This window comes from Carassius carassius, chromosome 16, assembly GCF_963082965.1.
Source record: "Carassius carassius chromosome 16, fCarCar2.1, whole genome shotgun sequence".
NCBI lineage: Eukaryota > Metazoa > Chordata > Actinopteri > Cypriniformes > Cyprinidae > Carassius > Carassius carassius.
Window position 1 is genome coordinate 8,624,590 of NC_081770.1, and position 18,210 is coordinate 8,642,799.

An 18,210-nucleotide genomic window follows, 5' to 3' on the forward strand; every position below is an offset into this window, starting at 1 on the left:
GGATGTTTTGTCATTGAAGTAAGTTATTAGTGATAACAATCAGGCTATAGTCTTCCAGCCAAACAAAGCCTACCTAGAATCGTGGCAGATTGGATAACAGCAGTTGTTGTATTGGAGGTGTCCATCTGGCTTTTAAACTTTGCAACACAATATCAAAACAACTAGAACAAAAGTTGCTAGGCAACAGTAAAATTTATCTTCAACCACAGGAAAAAGTCGCAAAAGAAGAAATTATATTTTGTCTGTCATGCAAACGTTCAATATGACCGCTTTGGCCATTCAAGGTAGAAATACTTAGAATTTTATGTGTTTTGTAATTTTAATAATTAAATGTTGTCATAAAACAAAACGAAATTTAGGAAAAGTTAAGGTATTTTAGTCATATGAGTTTTATTTAAACAAAGTTATTACATTTTAAAATGTAAAAATGATCAAAATGACTGCCTTGGTAGTTCTAGTTTTAAACCATGGATTTTTAAACTCACCTGAGTTTCTTCAGTGTGCAGTTTGTATTTTCAAACTCTTTCAGGAGTTTCTTCACTCCTGAATCCTGCAGATTATTGTTGCTAATGTCCACCTCTTCCAAACTGGGGTTTGATCTCAGGACTGAAGGAAGAGCTGAACAGCTTTTCTCTGTTATACCACAATAACGCATCCTTAAATGATGAACATGAGAGGAAGAATTTATGAACACAATGCATGTTGCTTATATTTAATGATCACTGAGAACTGTTTTGTTCTGGTTCCTGTAAGTTGACTTAATAGGATACACATAGGATGGATGTGTACTGTAGTAATAATAATAATAATAATAATGATAAAAACACACAATACTCACATCAGCTTCTTGAGTTTACAGTGTTTATCCTGCAGTAGAGCAGCAATCTGATTCACTTGTTCGTCTCCTAGTTCATGTCCACTCAGATTCAGTTCTCTCAGGAGTAGTGGGTTTTCCCCCACAACTTCAGTCACATACTGACATGCTTCAACTGCAGAAGGATTCTGTAACAACCTGGAGAAAGAAGTACACTGAAATTTAATGACTGTACATTGCAGCGCTGCCTTCTAAAATAATCAAGATCATACTGATACACATTGTACGTGTCTAAAAAGTACTTCTACAGAAAACACCTTTTCTTTATATAAATGCTCATTATGACATTTTAAGTAAGGCTGGCAATGTTAACGTGTTTATGCGCATGATTAATTTAAAAATTAAAGTGTAATTTTTTTTTCCAAGCTAGTAATTATTTTTATATAGTTTGATAACAACTTCTTGCTGTCTTCACATCGTGGATGATCATCTATTGTTGTGTGATAAGGGTAACGTTACAGTGAACGCTACGCTACTTAATATGATGGCAGAAGACACAACCCCTGATGTGCTCAATGGCTATTTTCATTATAAAAGAGCATGGAGCCAGGATGTTTTTTATAAGGGGGGGCCAGGGAGGGACAAGCAACCAGTCTGTTGTGGCATGCAGAAATCTTAATTACTTCAATATAAAAATGTATTTGGCTAAAAAAATGTATAGAGCCACACAAGAGAATACTATTAATTTCTATTATATTGTTATTTAGATATGTATGTATTAGTTCAAGTAATGCTGAGTGAATAACAATTTGTGTGTTATTATCCACCTCCATGTATTTTAATAAAGGGGATCAAATATTGATCAGTCAGCTCAGTTCTGGTTCTCAAAACCCCCAAAAGCTTGTTCTCCATGAATGCATACTCATTGATGAGACATGAAGATAGTGATAAGAATTTGTTAATAAAATAAATAAATAAATAAACAAATAAATAATAAAGAAATAAATAAAGGCCCGTAGTCAATAAATAAACAAAAATAAATAAAGGCCTGAAGTCAACAGCACATGCAAGCTATAATGTAAAATAAGTTATTTATGCATTTAAATGGTTTCATTTTCGTTTGTAAAAAAAATATACATATACATAAAAAGTGCACATTCTCTAGTAAAAGTCCACTGTTGTCATATTTACTTGTACATTTAATTAAAACAAATACTAGGTTTTTTTTTTTATTCAATTGACGGCACAGATTTTAACCTGATAACCAAATCTACCATAATAGGACTCATAGCTGAAAGTGCCCTACCTAACTTAAAACTGCAACAGTTCCTTACTTCAGTGTGTTACTTAATTCACACTTAATTCTGGAGTATTTGGAAAGAAGTTAACTTTGGGCTATACTTTTTATCAACCAGAGTTGATAATGCACAAAAATATTAAAAGTTATAGACACTGAAGTGCCTTGAAAAAACAGATTTTTGTATTCTAGAAAAGTAATGGGTTGAAAGTCATATGCCTTGTGAGTTTCTATTTCAAATCTGAAGAAGATATCATGAAAATGAGATACCTGCAACCTTTTTTCACTTCAACAAAAATGTTGAATAATAAAAAATAAAGAAAAAGCTTTTCGCTAAATTATGCCTCCATCAAATGACAGGTGCGTCACAGCGCGCCTCACAAGAGAGCACCAGAATTCAAATCAAGAATCTTCCACCTATCTTTCACTTTTTTCGTGTGTGAGGGTTGTCTCATTCTGTTTGTGCCACTGTACGCTACAAAACCATGCTGTTTTTTTACTACCAAGACTCGGTTTTCTGAGCGTGAGTTATTCAATAAGGGACACAAAGAATACAGTCCTTGAAAAACTGAAACGCAAACAAAGGAATTATCATATTACAATGTTATTGCTTTGTTGGACTAAACTTGCTCTTTGGGATGTTGATCAGTGGACCATTACCTTTCTAACTAAACCAAGATTTACAGCTGTGGATATGTTTATGGCTCGCTATTATGACAAATCTGGTATGTACTGCATTTTGATTTTTAATGTTTTGATGTGGACTGCTTACACAAATTTCACAAACACATTCTTTATAAGCTTTCCATTGAAAAACAGCGATCTGTCATCAATGCTTGAGTCTTAGATCTTTATAATGATATAGTTTGTCAAGATTAATCTTGTCTTGTTTCGAGTTCAGTGCGCCCAAGTCCAGGTGTGGGTTAACAGGTTTTTATCTAAAAGAAGTGAATTAATATGCTGATATAGGTACAGTATGTCTTAATGGCAAAGACAGATGAAAGATGGTTTGGTGATAAAATTTTCCTTTAGTCAAACTACTGCACTCACCTCAGTGTCTTCAGTTGACAGTTTGGATCCTGTAGTAAATCAGTGAGGTCCTTCACTCCTGATTGTCCAGGATCATTTCCTGTGAGATCCAGCTCTATCAGGTGTGAAGGGTTTGATTTCAGAGCTGAAGCCAGAGCTTTATAACCTTCTTCAGTGATACTGCAGTCTGAAAGTCTACAGAAAATAAATCAGTGAATTACACTTCATATTTAGTTAAAAATTAACATTTCAATTAATAATGCTGCTCTAAGATGAAACATGTATTTACATTTACATTTATTCACTGAGCAAATGTTTAGCAAAATCCAAAGTGTCTTATAATTGGGGAATATATCAAGTGGATTCATCTTAAAGAGGCAAACAGACACAGGAAGTGCTCGTAATACTAAGCTTCAAGCATTGTTCAAATAAGTACAAGCTAGAGCGCTGTTGGCCTACTCCTAATAAAGTGAAAGCAAAATATAAAAATAATATTTAGACTGTGTTTCTGATTATATAATGCAGTAGTTGATGCCATATCATCATGAGTATGTTTTGATTTAAAGGTCAGAAGCTATAACTTACATGAAAAAAAAAATTCACAAAGCTCTAAAAGATTTTCTGATTTTTACAACTGATTTGCTTTAGAGCATTTACAATGCTAAGTCTAATTCAGTTATTTATAATGCTAAGTCATAAAATAAAATGTTAAGATTACCACTGCATCTTTCTGAAAAAAAAGTGTAAAAGTGATTGCAGTGATTACTATATGGTTTATTTATAATTGTTTTCAAATCTTCAATATGCTGTCATTATAAAATAACTTTATACTTGTTAATTTAATTCAAACAAATAAAAAGTTATTGTTAAAAACTAACCAAAATTACAAATAATTTTATTATGCATTTGCATTTGTATAGGCCAAAATAACCGTAATTCCTCAAATAAAAACCGGGGCCTTTATTTACCTGAACTGCAGAAGGTAACAGGCTTTTATTTGAAGCAGGCTTTTATTAGAGGGAGGCCTTTATTTCTAATTCCATCTTTTTGATAAATAATTGTTTTAAATAAACCGTTTTAAATTAAAAGCAATAGCGTTCCAGGACAGAGGTCATAACATTAGCACAGAATCAGTTCAGAATCAATCACTAAAAGAACAAGTTTGGTTCTCACGCGCTGCGTGTCGGTCTGCTTCACGCTGAATCACACATGCATTGCGCAGTATCATTAGATCCTCGGTTCTCAAATTGGACGCGTCCGACAGAAATGGTTCTCGGTTCAGTGTACTGGTGATCCGAAAACCGATGCAACCGGTTCTTGACTCGAGAACGAGAACCACTCCGGCAGTGGACGTGTACGTTAGTTATCTGGCTCTGTTGATTATCCACACAATTTTTCCCCCGGCCTTTATTTGTCCGTGTTGACCACGCCCCCGGCCACTATCAGAGGCCCAACATTTATTTGACTACTGGTTTTTATTTGAGGAATTACGGTAGTTGAAAATTAATCGACATCTTAACTGGATATCTAAATGTAATTCTTTGGTTCAATAAAAATGAACTTAACTTTATAAAACTGAAGGTAATATTTTCAGAAACTATAAAAAATATGCCATTACAAAAGAAGAAAATCACAAGAAAAAGAATAAATAAATGAATAAATGACTCAGTCGCACAAATTTAACAGGCTCTTCAAAGATGCTTCACTCTTTGTTAATGTTTTTCAATCATTCGTTTTCGCTAATCATGGATTCTGAATGCATTGCCACAGATTTCGCTTAAGCTTCGCAGTTTTTCATTTTGTGTGGAGGCGGGCTTAACAGTGGTCTACTCTGATTCTGATTGGATAGTAAGCTTTTGATGGACAGGCGCTCTCTGACCTGGATGTACAGACGTCACTCAGTGGAAAACTCTGGAATATTGGAAAATATCTGGAATTTTGGAAAGCTCTCGCGTGATTAAATCTGGTCTCTACCGCAAAAATTATTTTTCATAAAGTGAAAGAAATGTATTTTAAGCTCATACACAGGTTCTACCCTTTGTTTATACAAAGATTTAAATCTGAGATTGATCTTAAATGCTCTTTTTGTTCGAGTTCTGAAGAAACTGTGGTACACTTATGTTGGTCATGTCACTACACTCAGAAACTTTGGAATGATATTGGTGTGTTTGTCAAGTGAAAAAAAAAGTTACGTTCAGTTTTATAAAGTTTCGTTCATTTTTATTGAACCAAATGTAATTCCATACATTTTCACATTTCATTTCAATCACAATAGCTGTAATACATTGTTTAATTGTGCTGGTGCGTTTCTGCACCTTTATCTTGAATTTATGGAGCATTTTTGTATATTTTGGAGGCATTTTTGCCACAAGACCTCATTCATTTCTGACCCTGCATCTAAAAATTGTTCAGTGGGCTATGTAACACTTTTAATTATCAAAAATTACTCTAAACTTAAATGCAGTGCTGAAATCAGCAATTAATTTCCACAATTCATTTTCTGCGACAACTTATTTAATTGTCCATGGACATTTTTGTCTCCTTACCTTGAATTTTTGGGGGAATCGTTGTTTTGTTTTTGCAAAGAGCTGTGGTTTGAGTGGTTCTAAATTTCATCATTAACCTTGGAAAAATATAATTGTGAACCAATTTTTTATAGATACTTTTTTTTTTTTCATTACCAAATTTAGAGATTAAACTGTTGCAAGGGGTTAATTATGGCTCGTTTCCTGTGTGAGTATGTACAAATATATGTCTATGCACAGTTATTAAATGAAAACCACTACAACACACACACACACACACACACACACACACACAGACACACATAACAACAAAAATATTTTTCAAATTTTACCACTGCTGGATGTGAGCAGGTCCAATAAATATAAAATATTACAGTGATTGCTGTGGTGTTGAGTATAGCTGAGGGTGAAATATACTCACTTGAGTATCTTCAGCTCACAAACAGGATTCCTCAGTCCCTCGCAGATCTCTTTGACTCCCGAGTCCGGCAGACGGCTGTTGTTCAGGTTCACCTCTTTAAGGATGGTTTTGGAGGAGAAAATAGTAGCTAGGGCTGAACAGCTGTTCTCTTTCAGCTTACAATTATTCAGTCTGAACACACACAAAGAAACAGCATTATTTATTATTCAGCACATTTTTAACACGCATCAGATCTTCATATCTGCTCACACATGTGACTGACAGTCCTTTATAATGAATATTATAAATTAAACAGAAGTTATAATGTACTGTAAAATCATGTTAACTCACATAATTTTCTCCACTTTGCTATGAGAGTCCACCAAAAGAGCAGAGAGCTTCTCCCAATATAGCTTTCCTAATTTATTTTCACTCAGATCCAGTTCTTTCAATAATAATGGATTTTTACCCAGAACTTCAGTGAGATGATCACATGTTTCTTGGGCAGCAGGACTTTTCAAAAACCTAAATGACATAGAAAATAATTTTAGATCAGATTATCATGTCATAATTAATTCAGCTCCCATCTTGCTTACGGGTCGAGTATATGAGAACAGATATGAGAGCAGACTGCAAAATTTCAAGGGGTTTTTAAGCTTGTTATGGGCTCCAGAATGCACTGGATAGTTGAAGAAAATCTGTAGGAAAACAATAGGGCCCTTCATAAAATTGTCTGCACTATAATAATAATAATAACAATATTTGAATTTTACCCAGTGATCCGCCAATAATATTTGCAAATTTTGTAATCATTCTTTTTTTTTTACATTATATCAAAAAACTTGTGTCAGACCCATGAAATAAACTTTTAATTACAATTAGGTAAATTACTATTTGTATAATTAAATTCCATACTTGTACATTTTAGCCCTCTATCTAGTTTCACACAGCTAAAAACACATTAATGGCTTATTTTAAAATATTTGAAAACATTCATCACCTGACAGTCTTTAATGTACACTGTGCATCATGTAGTAAATCAATGAGCTCCTTCACTCCTGATTTTCCAGGATTATTTCTTGTGAGATCCAGCTCTATCAGGTGTGAAGGGTTTGATCTCAGAGCTGAAGCCAGAGCTTTATAACCTTCTTCAGTGATACTGCAGTTGGAAAGTCTGTAATATGAAAATAAAAACATACAGTATACATATATTTTCAACAAAATCTTTTGTTAATCATGATTAGTTTAATAATAAAAAATTGCCGTGATAGTGTGGAACATATCCAAATACTTTATATTAATTTCAATAAAAGTCTCACCCCACAGACAAGCAATGGTCCTACTTTATATTAGGTGTCTCTAAATACTATTTACTTCACAAAATGTTTGGTACAGTATACCTATTGTGTCCATGCTGAATTGGAAAACTGCTACTGAAGTGGGCTACGGGGAGGTTAGGGGCAGGTTTGGTGGTATGGTTAGGTTTAAAGGGTAAGGAACAAATTAAAGATGTAATTACAGGTATTTGTACACAATAAGTGCATATACACACAATATCAGATTATTAATATAAATGCAAGTACATAGTAGTACACCTAATATAAATGGATGATAAATATGCAACAAATGCCTTAATCATAAAATCTGCTTAATTTGAATTTGTATTTTTCATACATTATTTAAGGACACATAGGGTAAGTAGTCAAACAAAAAGTCTTTCATGACAGTCAATCTCATCAAAATGACAGATGTACAGTATATTATGCAGAAATGTAAATAAATAAAGACACACACTTCAGTTTCTCCAATCTGCACTGAGGATTATTCAACAGCGACCAGATTCCTAAATTTCCTAGTTTATTCCCACTCAGGTCCAGCTCTATCAGGTTTGAAGGATTTGAATTCAATGCTGAAGTCAGAGTAGCAAAACCTTCTGCTGAGATCCTGTTATTATTCAGCCTGTAGATAAAGAAAAATATTTGTACAAATCTGAAAACCTTCTTTAATGAACAACAACAGCCTTAGTTGTTTCTGCTTGTATTATTGTTATCTGTAAGTTCCTCTGGATAAAAGTGTCCACTAAATTAATAAATGTAAAATGTTCATGAAATCGCTAAATGTACAATATCAAATAAATTATGTATATAAAATATACTTCGAAGCAAAGTATAACCATGAAAAATTTGTGGAAAAACTCACGTCAATGTGTTAAGTTTACAGTGTTTATCCTGCAGTAGAACAGCGATCTGTTTCACTCGTGTGTCTCCTAGTTTACGTTTTTGCAGATTCAGTTCTCTCAGGAGTAGTGGGTTTTCACCCACAATTCCTGTCACATACTGACAGGCTGCATCTGCAGCAGGACCCAAAAACCTGTAGAAGAAAAGATAATGCAGGATTCAGCTCAGTCCTCAAATAAATCTTGTGTAATGAAAAAAAAAATCAGCAGTTGGTGCTGATGAAGACCATTTTACATGATTTTTGTTTAGAAAGGTTGTTCGCTGTGATGCTGCAACAGAATGTGCAGTTTGCCGTTTTACAGAAATAATATCCTATAAATTATTCACCTTCATGTAATTTATTTTGTATTATTTTATCATGTCTCACCTCAGTGTCTTCAGTTGACAGTTTGGATCCTGTAGTAAATCAGTGAGCTCCTTCACTCCTGATTCTCCAGGATCATTTCCTGTCAGATCCAGCTCTATCAGGTGTGAAGGGTTTGATCTCAGAGCTGAAGCCAGAGCTTTATAACCTTTCTCTGTTATGCTACAGTTAGAGAGTCTAAAACAGAAATGAAAACATATTTAAGAAAAGATAAAATATTAATTATTAAAGGGGACACTGTATTTAAAGGTGCCATAGAATGCTGTGATATAATATTTTAAATTGTTCTCTGATGTCCCCAGAGTGTCTATGTGAGTTTTTTTTTTCTCAAAATACCCCAGATATAATTTTTTTATAGCTTATTGAATTTGCCACTTTTAGAGTATGAGCCAAACCACTCTGTTTATTTGTATATCCCCTGATTAAACTGTTCATGTGTATGTCCCATGAAAAATGAGCCCCTGTTTGTCCCATGGAAATGAGCTGGTGCTCCTGCCTCCCTTCATGTGTTGCCAAGTCCATGGCGGAATTACTTTAACACTGTGGCAGTGGGTTGCTTTTCATGTCAGCAGGAGGGCTTTGTTGTGAACACCTGCAGAGCTTCAAGAGCTCATGTTTGCAGGCACACTGGTGCTACTGTTACCCTAACCTTACATAATGCTTCCAATACATTTTTATCTAAAACATTCCTATTCACGATCATTCGGGTACCACGTGAAGGCAGCATTAGTGAAAACAGGCAGAGACAATGGTTGCTTTAGCAGCATTAGCCTTACAGAGAACCAAAGAGCTCTTTTGGAAAACAAAATATGATGCGTAATGCTTACTTTGTCTGGAGTCTGGACGTTTGCGCACAAAGTATTGGTATCGATCCCTCTTTCAGAAGCAATCTTTGCAGAACTCTACAAAGGACTGGACTGACCCTCGTTTGTGAGGCAGTCGAGTCTAGTGTAAAATGTTAGTACAAAGTATAGGGCTTTTCAGTTTTTTTTCCCGGGACATATTTCCTTTAAAAAATCAAATGTAACCACTGTGTCCTCAGCGGTCTATGGAGACTCCTAACTTTGTTGGTGCATCTCAACAAACCACACTTTTTGGCACTGACATTGTATCTCCAGCAGATACAGCAAGAGAATGGCATACTACCGCTTCTCAATCAGGGCTGTGTATATGCTAATCACAAATGGGGAAGACTTTCACCGACTATGTCGTCATACTCTGGAAATGCTTGTGTGGAGAAACTGTTTATGAATTTTTGGAATTATAAAAAGACGAGTGAGTGAAATTTAACCATTAAAGGTATGTTGTTTTTGCACACTGTGGTCGCACAACTGTGTTCAAACACCTTATAAAAGTAATATTTGCATTCTATGGCACCTTTAAATGTTTCTTACAGCGTGTGCACACAACCACCCAATTATGATAAAAATCCAACCAGTGCTTTTTTAACCCTTTGATGCACAACATAGGTCTTAAGTGACCCAACTGAGTTATTTATCTATATCTTTGCAAAAAATAAATTTCATCATTCAGAAAAAAAAAAAATACAAAAAACGAGGTCAGGGCAACAGAGGTCACACTGCCATGACCCCCTAAGTTCCCTGCTCCACCATGGCTCCCTTGTCTGCCTACTCCATTATGGTCCCCTGAACTGTCTGCTCTGCCATGGCTCCATTGTATGAATGCTACACCTTTTTTGTCTGGTTTGCTTCCCCATGTGCTCCATGCCCATGTGTTCCCCATTGCCTTGTTTCGCAATTATTTATTGATTTGAGGTGTCATTGATTTCCTCATTTAGTCCAAGTATATAAGCCCAATGTTCCCTGTGTCTAGCGTCTTGTATTAAACGTCATTTGGTTCCTGTACTATGTGTGTGTTTTTAAATTCTGTTTACTTTTTTCTACGATGTACCTTCGCTCCTTGTCTCCGAAACACTAACAGTAGCATATTGTGACAGCTAGCTAGCTACACCTCACTGACAATTAATAATGATTTTTTTTCTTCTTCATCATCCAGCTCTGTCAAAATAAATAAGATAAAAAAATGGTTGACCTAACAGGCTTACATGTGGTATAACCCAAGTGCTATCATTTCTCAGTCCCAAAGGGGCACAAGTGACACTGTAACAACCAAAGAGAATGCAAAGCCTAAACTGTCCCAAAATCTAGAGGACAATAAAGGGAATCAGCATTCTCTCCACTGGTGTATCATGTACTGTCCTCTTGGAATGTTAATACAGTGGCAGTGAGAAAGGCGAGAAAGATGATAATTGTGAAGGGCTATTCCTAGTACATACAGTCTAGTGAGGAAAGGGGATGCAAAAAATCTTCAACTTTGGACAACAAAAATATATCACAGACCCACATCCAAATTAACACATTGTACTTCCTTTCTTCAGATCAGGCTATGTAGTTTGTAACATGTTTTAGCATGTTTCTGCTCTCCCTACTGGTCATTTTAAATGTATATTGTTCAGTTTTCAGGTTCTGAGGAACAGCATGCACAGCACATGGTTGTGCATATATAATTTGCAGTGTCATTCCATCCTATTGACAGCATTTAATGAGACACTGCATAATTTTCTCATGTTATATAAAGATGGACTCGTCATTTTTCATTAGTGCATTTCTACAATCATTTTGTTTTATTTAAAACTCATCAGAACTAAAACTTTGTGTCAAGTCCTGTTATTCTGTGTATGTGTTTAACTAGATACAAAGCCAGTAGAGTGATTGGTATGTAAATTATATAACTTATATAGAGTTGCATTGTTGAGAACAAGCAGGGTAAACTATGTCTACACTAGAGGCAAACAGTTTAGCACATTGTGTTAAAGGCACATACAGTAGAACAAATTATAATCAGTGATTCTCTCTATACTGGAGTTCTGACAGTTAACAGAAGTTCCATTCTTGCACACATTTGCTCTACTTCCCATAACAGGACAAATAAATATGGAATGGAATGTTAGATTAGAAAGTAAAGGAGCTATACAAATAAATTTGAATTCAATGGTGAAATGTACTCACTTGAGTATCTTCAACTCACACACAGGATTCTTCAGTCCCTCACAGATCTCTTTGACTCCTGAATCCAGCAGACGGCTGTTGTTCAGGTTAACCTCTTTCATGATGGTTTTGGAGGAAAGAACAGTAGCTAGAACTGAACAGCTTTTTTCTGTCAGCTCACAATCATTCACACTAAACACAAAAACAGCATTATATATTATTCAGCCCATATTCAACACACATCAGATCAACAAGTCTTATTATTTGCTCACACATGACTAAAAGTCTTCCAAAATAATAAAAAGTAATAATACATAAAATCATGTTCACTCACTTAATGTTCTCGACCTTGCTATGAGAGTCCATCAAAAGAAGAGAAAACTTCTCCCCATCCAGATCTTCTAATATATCTCCACTTAGATCCAGTTCTTTCAGTAATAATGGACTTTTACCCAGAACATCAGTGAGACACTCACACACTTCCTGTGCACCAGGACATTTCAGAAACCTACAGGAAGATGATATGAATTGTTGATTAGTCAGTCTTAGATTATTTCCCTTTATTCAGTAAAGACTAATGGTCCTGGTTTCAATTAACAAGCTGCAAAGCAAAAAAATAAAAAATAAAATAAAAATAAAGTTGTAGTAGTTATGTGGATAATATGCTTTTTGACTTTTTGAAAATATGACTTTTTGGAGTTTTATTTACCTAAGAGCAATATATATATATATATATATATATATATATATATATATATATATATATATATATATATATATATATATATATATAATTTATAATTTAATTACATGTGTTTTCTATGAAAAATTTAGTTTGATTCAATTTGTGTGTGTATGACTAATTTTGAATTGCAGTAAATTTCTCTTCTTTAACTTAACATTTTTCGTGGTCCATCTGACCACATTTTCCTAGTTTTTTATTCAGTTGATATCACATCTAATGCTTATTTTAAAATAATTGTGTATTTCAAGGCGATTTTTATCACCTGATGTTTTTTAATGTACACTTTCCATCCTGTAGTAAATCAATGAGCTCCTCCACTCCTGATTGTCCAGGATCATTTCCTGTGAGATCCAGCTCTATCAGGTGTGAAGGATGTGATCCCAGGGCTGAAGCCAGAGCTTTATAGCCTTCTTCAGTGATACTGCAGTTTGAAAATCTAGTAAATAAATTAAAATAAAAAATTTAGTTGATTAATCAATTATTCTACACAGTTTCCTAAATAACGCAAGTCCATAAAATGTAAGCCACTCTTGAACAGTCTTCAATATACAAATGAATTCTCAAAGAAAAACTGATGACTGAATGTGGAGACAAACACAAATAGACCATTAATTTAGCAGAAGCCAGAACTTTATAACCTTCTTTTGTTACACTACATTTAAAGTCTAGAACAAGATTGACAATGTAACATAAAAAAATATTTTATTCAAAAAAGACCAGTAAAAGATTAATCATTAAAAATAAACAAACTTTGTTAACAAAAATTAACTTCGCTTGATTCATTCTAGAAACTTCATTAATTTTGTTCCTTGAACACATTAATTTAAACTGTTTAAAAATAAAACTGATGACTGAATATGGTGGCAAGCAAAGGCCCAGAGATCATTCATATGTTAGACATCAACTCACCTGAGTTTCTGTAGTTTACATTTTTCTCTCAGTCCTTCAGAGAGCAGCTTTACTCCTGAATCATGCAGATTGTTGCTGCTCAGGTCAAGATCCTTCAGACTGTTGAAGTCTGAATTGAGAACTGAAGCAAGATCTGAACAGCTTTTCTCTGTCAGATCACACTTACAAAGCCTTGAAATAATAAACATACATACATAAAATACAGTGCAATCATTCAGATGTAGCACAGTGCTCATTCAATAAATACCCATCTAAACAGATTATGTTTTGAGTCTAGATTTAAGTGTGGCTACTCTATTGGCATATCTGAGTGAACCCTTAGTATTTTTAACTAACTAATGACCCAAATGGTTTCTGAAATTTTGTTTGGATATGTCTGACCTCTGCAAAGTTTTTAACTCTTCTTCATCAGTTTGAAACTCAAGAGCAAAAATAACAAACATAACACTAAACTAGTAAATCAACTACTTTTATGTTAGAAAATGTCTATTAAAACATGCAAATAGTGATTTTCAGTGCTTTGAGCAAAATATGACTTGTCAATGAGAATTATTTAAAGTTCATTAGAGACCATATAGAGTGGCTGTTAAAAGCTCAAATTAATAGGTGATGCCTTTTGCAAAAAGGTATATTCTTTTAGTTACTGGTGATGACAGTTAGGCAAAGAAAGCAAATAAAATAGTTAAATTAAGCATACTTTGCATACTTGCCAAATTTTTAAAAGGAAATTCCATATTAGTCATTTATTGTACTATTATATTAAAAGTATACATACAGTAGATTTTATGGAATATTTAAAACATTTCAGAACTTCAGTTTTGGTTTACATCAAGTCACACAACTTACCTCAGTATCTCTAATTTGCACTTCTTATTCTTCAGTCCAGTACAGAGATAAGTCACCCCTGAATCCTGCAGATTATTATTGTTCATGTTCAGCTCTTTCAGGTTAGTTTCTGATCCAAGAAGTTTAGACAGAACTGAGCAGCATTTGTCTGTTAAATTACAATCATTTAGCCTACAAGGGAAAATAAATTACGTCATAAAATGAAATACATAATACGTGACATATAATTTGTTATATACAGACATTTAATATGTTTAATATTTTACATAAACTGTATCCATCCATCGGAGAATCTTACAGTTGATGATTTGAACACAGATTATGTACTGAAAGACTATACGTTAAATGAAGTTCAAGAGTAGTTTATAATAAAGAAGAGTGGCTTATAATTACTTTTTGTTTTTCAGTATTTTATACACCATATGGACTATTGCACTGCCACTGATAATTTTTTTTAATTTTTAAATTAAAATTTATTTAATATATTAATTTAATGGGCCATAGTGGAGGTTTACTTTTGTAAATAGTTAATGCAATTCTATGCATTTTTTCTAATGAAAATGTTATATTGCATTAGATTTCTCTTTCTGTCGATCCCAAATGTACAAGTTTCAAACATCTGTAGCTCATTTGATATTTTTTTAAGACATTTATCACCTGAGTATCTTCAATTTACAGTATCCATTCTGTAGCACATTACTGAGCTGATTCACTCCTGATTGTCGAGGATCATTTCCTGCCAGATCCAGCTCTATCAGGTGTGAAGGGTTTGATCTCAGAGCTAAAGCCAGAGCTTTATAACCTTCTTCAGTGAAACTGCAGTTTGAAAGTCTAGGACAGAAAGACAAAAATAAATAATCAGTCATTCAAAAAAAAAAACCTGATTAAACCCTAAGTTAATTAGATTTCATTAATTTTATACAAATATTTTGAAAGTTAGTTGCAAAAACTGATAAATAACTATAGAGGCAAAAAAGGCACAGAGAACTTTAATTTGTTAGTCATCAACTGAAATATTTAGTCAATGACAGGTGTGTGAAGGGACACAGGCTATTAGTCAATACTGCATCAGCTGCATGTGGAGTAGGCCCATTTATATCATAGAGGAAGAAAAAACTTGGTAGCTCTAGTGGCAGGGTTGCTTTCTACAAATAAAGTGATGAGAATGTAATGAGAACCACATGTCTCTGTGAGCATAGCATCTTTATGGGGTTGCCCAAGCAGAAAGCATGCTCAGAGTCCTCATACAGAGAATGCTGGAGCACCCTGCATGAGCCACACCTCACAAAATATGCTGTAATATCTTGTCGGATAGTGAAAGATTATGTGTATCTTTAGTCAGATGCATTTACATTGTGACTGTGCCTCAGATGCTCTCAACTGGAACAGCAATGTATAATGGACTCACTATGACAGAGGTCCTATCAAGTTATCATGAGGTAACAGTATCATTGGAGAAAATTCTGATGAAATTGCAATCTACGCCTACTTATAAGGAGTTGGCTCCACCTAGTTTGGCCAATTTTGGCTATAGGTTTGTGCAGCTGCATAAACGTTAACAAATCAGTCTTTAGTATTTAGAGGAAAACAGAGTTCCCCAAACATGGTTCCATGCAATGTAACAAACTGTTCAAATGGACAATGATGATTACCAGATTTCACTTTCTTTTTTGCAGAAGATTAACTAGCTCTAACACACTGATCTGAATTCTGACTCGGCGCCTAGTAAGAAATGATCTAGCACCATCTATATATATGTACATTCTAGTGTTGACACATCTACATCCAATAATTATAATCCCTTTACAGTTACTGTATTCATAATCTAAATTACAAGCATTCCAAATACAATTTTAAACCTTAGATTGAAGTCCAACAAAATCCAATAACAAAGATTTCAGTCAGTTTTAATGCTTCTCATCAAGCTGGGTAAAGTTTGTGATAAAAACTTCACCCAGCTTCACCCAGTCAAGTCCCCTCTTATGTCCCCATCTTAATTCTTCAAATAGAGAATTCTTCAAATAAAGAGAACTCAATGTTGCTCATGGCCCATTTCATACCTGTAGCACAATTGAAAGTATGTATCCTTACAAGATCAAGCCTGCTCTAATGTAATTCTGAGCATTATACTTTTGATCAAGTCTGGTTTGTAACATATGGTCTGGTTTTAATGGCTCTTTAATCATCGTTAGCTAATTGCTGTTATCTTAAATTTAGATACTGTGCTTTTTAACACCTTGATGATAAAAGTTAAATCAAGCTAATTATATATATATATATATATATATATATATATATATATATATATATATATATATATATATATATATATATACAGTGGGGCTTGAAGGTTTGCAGAATCTGTGAAAATGTGAATAATTTTCAAAAGATAAGAGAGATCATATTAAATGCATGTTATTTTTTATTTAGTACTGTCCTGAGTAAGATATTGTACATAAAAGTTGTTTACATTTAGTCCACAAGACAAAAAAATAGCTGAAATTATTAAAATAACCCCATTCAAAGGTTTGGGAACCCTTGCTTCTTAATACTGTGTGCTGTTACCTGGATGATCCACGACTGTCTTTCTGTTTTATGATGGTTGTGCATGAGTCCCTTGTTTGTTCTGAACAGTTAAACTGAGAACTGTTCTTCAGAAAAATCTTTAAGGTCCTGTAGATCCTCAGTTTTCCAGCATCTTTGCATATTTGAACCCTTTCCAGCAGTGACTGTATGATTTTGAGATACATCTTTTCACACTGAGGACAATTTAGCCACTCAAACACAACTGTTAAAAAAGGTTCAAACATTCACTGATGCTCCAGAAGGAAACAAGATGCTTTAAGAGCTGGGGGATGAAAACTTTTGGAATTTGAAGATCAAGTCAAATTGTACTTAATTTGTGTTAAGAACATACAAGTATCTTCTGTTGCTTACGAAGGGCAGAACTAAATGGGAAAAAAATATATTTCAACAAAATAAGAAAAATTCGGCCATCTTCATCGTGTTAAAAGGTTTTCACCCCCAAACTCTTAATGCATCTTGTTTCCTTCTGGAACATCAGTGAATGTTTGAACCTTTTTTAATAGTTGTGTTTGAGTGCCTAAATTGTCCTCAGTGTGAAAAGATCAGTGTTGGGGAGTAACTAGTTACATGTAACGGTGTTACGTAATTTAATTACAAAATTATTGTAACTGTAATTAGTTACAGTTACTAAGAAAAAATGAGTAATTAAATTACAGTTACTTATGAAATTTTTTACGATTACAAAGGGGATTACATTTGAATATTTACACACATCCACATACAGATTTAACTGATTTATTTCCCAAATTGCACTGACTATTCTGAAACATACCGCCCTAATAATTTCCGGGATGCGGAAATACAGTCTGGTTCGTAGAATCCAGTCATAAAAACGGAATGCCTAACGCGGACGGAATATGCCACATTTTGGATGACTAAATCAAAAGTAGGTCAGTACACTTGAATCAAAACATGACATCGACTAGTGTCTGTTAATATAAAGCCCCAAAAATGCAATATATGACTTGCACGTTCTGCGTGTCTGTGGAAATCAGGCGCGGACTGGACACCGGGAGAACCGGGACAATTCCCGGTGGCCTGGCAGCCGATTTTGCCCCACTATTTAATATCATTATTGTATAATTGCCTGCCGAATGTACTAAATTGCGAATCCGCCATTTGATAATTGAATCTCTAATAAGTCATGAATTGTTAGTCATGACTCGCGCGCTCTCCGCGCCTCCGCCAAACGGTTTGGATCAGACTCAAAGTAATCAATGCGAGAGAGAGAGAGAGAGAGAGAGAGAGAGAGGGAGAGAGAGAGAGAGAGAGAGAGAGAGAGAGAGAGACTGACTAGAGTGGACTGCTGGAGCAGAGAAGCAGAACTCCTGTTCTGGGTTTCATCTGTAAAGATGCTTTTTTGTCTTTGTTTTTTTATTTATTGAATCAAGCAGCAGCACGTTGCTCATCAGTCATCACTCAAAATACTATATAAAGGACATCATTATTA

The 18,210-nt window shown here is 34.3% G+C and overlaps 1 protein-coding gene across 5 annotated transcripts in view; it reads right to left on the reverse strand.

Annotated features, from left to right (window-relative positions):
* Positions 1-18,210, reverse strand: part of LOC132160251 (protein NLRC5-like) — a 44,961-nt gene that overhangs the window by 19,136 nt on the left and 7,615 nt on the right. For 4 of the 5 annotated variants that reach the window (XM_059569986.1, XM_059569983.1, XM_059569984.1 and 1 more), the window contains exons 9-23: positions 14,832-15,005; positions 14,175-14,345; positions 13,329-13,499; positions 12,682-12,855; positions 12,009-12,182; positions 11,696-11,866; positions 8,670-8,843; positions 8,265-8,435; positions 7,860-8,024; positions 7,066-7,239; positions 6,417-6,590; positions 6,087-6,257; positions 3,162-3,335; positions 839-1,012; positions 486-656 (exon numbers count right to left, since the gene is read on the reverse strand). In XM_059569986.1, coding sequence (XP_059425969.1) covers positions 486-656; positions 839-1,012; positions 3,162-3,335; positions 6,087-6,257; positions 6,417-6,590; positions 7,066-7,239; positions 7,860-8,024; positions 8,265-8,435; positions 8,670-8,843; positions 11,696-11,866; positions 12,009-12,182; positions 12,682-12,855; positions 13,329-13,499; positions 14,175-14,345; positions 14,832-15,005 — 2,583 coding nt within the window. The remainder of the gene's footprint in view (positions 1-485; positions 657-838; positions 1,013-3,161; positions 3,336-6,086; positions 6,258-6,416; positions 6,591-7,065; positions 7,240-7,859; positions 8,025-8,264; positions 8,436-8,669; positions 8,844-11,695; positions 11,867-12,008; positions 12,183-12,681; positions 12,856-13,328; positions 13,500-14,174; positions 14,346-14,831; positions 15,006-18,210) is intronic. The other variant, XM_059569985.1, reaches the window with a different exon arrangement.